At 34.4% G+C, this 4866-nt stretch overlaps 1 protein-coding gene across 1 annotated transcript; it reads right to left on the bottom strand.

Moving 5' to 3' along the window:
* Nucleotides 1-337: 337 nt before the first annotated feature.
* Nucleotides 338-1479, bottom strand: LOC145070220 (pathogenesis-related genes transcriptional activator PTI6-like). Its single transcript, XM_079017157.1, has one exon. The coding sequence runs from the start codon at nt 1285-1287 to the stop codon at nt 532-534; it is 756 nt and encodes a 251-aa protein (XP_078873283.1). The 5' UTR covers nt 1288-1479; the 3' UTR covers nt 338-531.
* Nucleotides 1480-4866: the final 3387 nt, after the last annotated feature.

Here is a 4866-nt window from a genome sequence, read left to right as displayed (position 1 = left end):
TCTTAATATTTGGCCGAAAAACATCTATCTCCTAAAATCGCTTTCAACTAAAATAACATGAGATTTTGGATGTAGCATGTGTTACCACGATTCCATTTTGATGCCCATTTATTTCTTCACATTTTCTTTTACTTACACCAACCAATTAGTGTGACACCGCCTTAACGAAAGGTTATTGTTGATGGTCATAACTCATAACACTGCGACTTTTTTTAGAAAACAGATTTAAATAGTGTCATGTGTTTAATATTATTCTTTCAACTAAAGAATCTTTAAATAGTATCAGGCGCTGGTATCACGCGCATGCATTTTTTTTATTTTCTCTATTAAAAAAGTATTAAACATAATATAAAATTAATATTATATAAATATACTAAATTATGCCTCAAATTCCGGGTACACAAAATTTGCATATACAAAATTAACACTCATTTTTATACTACACTTTGAAACGAATTTACCATAGTGCCCATGCCTTCCTATAAATTAACACTTAAACAAAATAACATTAACAAAATATACAATATTTAATTAATAACTTTCTCGAAAGTCAACGAGAAAATCATCAATGTTAAAGTCGCCGAACTCCTCCCCGCAGTAATTCTCCGACACCACAAAATCCGGCAAATCAAACGGCATATCGATACCAAATCCAAGAGACTCCATGTCCAAGCAGTCAAGCCTGTCAAACGGCGTTTGCTCGGCGTTACCCCGGAGCACGGACGTCGGTGACATAGCGGTGTTGTTCAACACTCCTTCGCTGCCGCTACTACTGGTGGTGGTGGTGGTCGTCGTCGTTAAGCTTTGTTTATCGACAGTTACGGTTTTTGTAACGGTGACACGAGGAAAGTTCGTAACGGCGGCGGGACCTTTCAATTTAACGGCAGCATCGTCGTACACCGTCGCAGCTTCTTCAGGTGAATCAAACGTCCCTAGCCAAACTCTTTTCCTCCTATTCGGATCACGGATCTCCGCCGCCCATCGGCCCCACGGCCTCCGACGAACACCTCTGAACTTCTTCTCTGCAGATCCGCTACTCCTTTTATTGAATTTCAGAGACGGCGTGCTAAATTCGATTACAGAAACGTGCTTCTTCACTCTCTTAACGACTCGTTCTTCGTCTTCGCTGGAGGAATCGGTAGCATTGGGATCAGTTAGCGTGATTCTAACGATTCTCTGCTTAATCGACGACGCTGGAGGGTCTCTGTGAAGTAATTTACTCGTTGTTACAACGTGCTCCGAGAATTTCACAGCCGATCGTACGGACATCGTACGATCGACCTCCATATCAAATCTCCGGTCGAAATTGATCAAATCAGTACTTGATAGAGCTCTGAGCTTGTGCCTACAAAGTCGATCCACAATATTGGGAAGAAGAATCAAGGGTGTTAACGCCGATGTAGACTGGTTTTTTGGCGGGAAAGTTTCCCTCCAATTCTTTCTTGAGGGGTGGAAGAACGAAGTGATCCAGGGTGCAAGATTGTCTGTGTATATAAAGGAGAGAAGCAGGTCTGAACAAAAGACTCCACTCCACTACCATACAAGCACACACCACACATTTTCCACACTGTGAATAGTTTCACTTTGGTCCCTACACTATCACTTTTTCTTCTTTCGGTCCTACATTAACTTTATTCAAAGTAAACCTTGATGTTTTTTTGCATTAATTCACAATCAAATTCTAACACAATGTATAGAGTAAATTACACGAATGGTCCCTATGGTTTGGGAAAATTTGTGCGTTTGGTCCTAATTTATTTTTTTTAATTCGGCAAGTTCCTACTGTTTGTTTTTGTCATGCACTTGGTCCATACTATTTGTTTTTGTTACGCGTTTGCTCCTTATCTTACCTAAAAAAGCTATTATTTAAATAGAGAAAAATAATGGGGTAGCTAAGGCAAGGTAATGGGATGGGGTTGAGGGCGTTTTTATTTAAATAAATTAAAAAATCAAGGACAAAATAGTCGTTTTAGGTAAGACAGGGACCAAACGCGTAATAAAAACAAATAGTAAGGACCTTCCGAGTTAAAAAATAAGTTAGGGACCAAACGTGTAAATTATCCTAAACCATAGGGACCATTTGTATAATTTACTCTAATGTATATTATGTCATTTCGATATTAGCTAGAATGTCATTGAACACGTGATTTAATTGATATATAGTGGGGTAAATGAACATAACAAACAACAAAAACAAAAACTGTAAGAGTTTGTTCCAAGTTTATTTAACACAAATACAAATGAATGAATATTTAACAAAACCAAAAGTTAAATATATATATATATATATATATATATATATATATATATATATATATATATATATATATATATATATCCTAAAAAATCCTAAAACATTATTCTAATTTACGAAAAAGTCCAAACTAAAATTTATTTACAAAAAACATAAATTACTGGTAAAAATGACGATTTGACCTTTTTTCTTTTCCGGTTTACAAATTTCATTACTTATCTGCTTCATTAACGTCCCATTATTTTACCTTAATTTATGAATAAGTCTCAAATTAAAATTTAGTGATGATTTAACATTTTCACCATGTAACATATATTTTATTGGTTTCATTGTTTATTTAGACATCTAGTCATTAAATTTGCTGATAAGATAGGTTATATAATGCTACATTTACTAAAAAAAATTGATATCCATCTTATCGGCTCATTTATGACTATCTATCTAGAGGTGGCAATCGTGTCGTGTCGTGTCGAAACACTAAACGGGTTGAAAGTGCTTAACCCTAACCCGACCCATTTAATTAACGTGCCGTGTCGTGTCAACCCATTTATTTTCGTATCGAGTTCGTGTCAGGTTTCGGGTTAGGGCTATAACTCGAAATATGCCGTGTCATGTGAGGTTAAAAGATTGAGCATGTTGAAAGAGTAGGAGTTAGGTAGGCAGAAAGGAAAAGCTAATACTTTGGAGGCAGAATAGTTGAAGTCATAGCAAGTTCAGATGACAAAATTAAAAGAGTGGGAGTTGGGGAGGCGGATGACAAAGGTCATGAGGATGCGGGAGTGGTGAAAGAGACTGGGTAGTTTGGGAGAGAATGAAAAATTGAAATGAAGTTTTGATCTAGATGGCTAAGTCATTTCAACATTACAAAACAATTTAATTTGAAGACTTTCTTTTACTTATGGTTTTGATTTTGTATCTCTCTAGTTTATTTAAATAATTCAAAATATTTGCATATAAATAAATGGGTCATTTTCGAGTTGAAATTCTCAACCCTAACCTTACCCATTTAATTTTTGTGTCGTGTCGTGTCAACCCGTTTATTTAAACGGGTTGAAATATCTTACCCAAACCCGTTTATTTTGTGTCGGGTTCGTGTCGGGTTTCGTGTCGTGTCAATTTTTGCCACCTCTATATCTACCTAAGTCAGCAATGAAACCAATAACATATGTGTTTCCAGGAAAAAATGGCAAGAAATGAGCTGATGTCTGATGAGATTGATATATTAAGTTACATAAGATTAGATTACAATTTGAAATTTATTATAAATATAAAAAATGGTGTACTAGTTTATGTAATTATTACAGTTTTCGTTGGATGCATTTTATAATCTTAAAAAATATACAATATATCAAGATATCATGTTTTATGGTAAATATAACGTTATATATATCCCAACATATCCATCTCATCAGCTCAGTTAATGACTAGGCATTCGGGTCAATAATAAAACTGATAAAATGTATATTAAATGTAGAAAATGGCTAAATCATCACTAAATTTTAGTTTGAGACTTATTGGTAACTTAGGGTAAAATAATAATACTTTAATAAAACATGTAAGTAATGCATGTATGTATTTTTTTTAACATATAAGCCATAATATTTTAATTGTCATCTTACAATGAGTGAGATGGCAAACGGACAACAAGTTGTGTCACTAAGCCTTTTTGAATGGTAAAACTAATTCTTTTAAAGACTACATCCGAAGATCTAAGGGATATAATATTACTATGCTTGATTCGTTGTACTCTTTTAAAAAGCTCTATCACATCCGGTACGAGGAAACCAAACGTATCAAATGCAAATGGTAAGTAATGAAACCGGTAAACTATGAAAAATGGTAAAATCGTCATTTTTACCGGTACTTCATATTTGTTCGTAAACAAATTTTAGTTTGAGACTTTTTTGTAAATTAGAATAAAATTTAAGGACTTTTCTGGATATATATATATATATATATATATATATATATATATATATATATATATATATATATATATATATATATATATATATATATCCAACAACCTAAGTTTAAGTTAAGGTTTTTAAGGGTTAAAAAAAAAGATAATAAATAAAAGTAATCGTTTAACCTAACAACCTTAGCTGCATGTTGATTTAAATTTTCCACTTTGACAAGTGGTGTTATACCAATTATCACTCTAGTGTAGGGGTGATCGTTTGGATCTCTGGACCAGGAACCAATCTGGATCGGACATTGATCGGCCTCAACAAGTCCGGTTCAAGGTCTACCAATTTCTGTAAAACTGGCTTGGTCCCAGAGTCGGTCTGTTTTTGTCCAAATACTAAACCATACAATCGTAATTGATAAACTATTTTTCGGTAGGCTTTAATGTGCTATACCATATGCACCTAAATTTGTACCGGTCTAACGGGACATGAACCGAATCCAGACCGGACTTGAGCTAGACCAACCTCAACCAATCCGATCCAAGATCCACCAATTTTTGTCAAATCGGTTCGGTCCAAGAGCTGGTCCGGTACGATTCGATCCAAATGTTCATCCCTTGTCTAGTGATGGTCTTGGTGTGAGTGAAACGTGAAACCATCAATGATATACTATACAAAATTTACAAATGTAGAATATAAAAT

This window comes from Lactuca serriola, chromosome 8 (assembly GCF_051521515.1).
Source record: "Lactuca serriola cultivar US96UC23 chromosome 8, Lser_US96UC23_V15, whole genome shotgun sequence".
Taxonomy (NCBI): Eukaryota; Viridiplantae; Streptophyta; class Magnoliopsida; order Asterales; family Asteraceae; genus Lactuca; species Lactuca serriola.
Note: the sequence above shows the minus strand (reverse complement) of the source record. Positions and strands in the feature narration are given on the sequence as shown.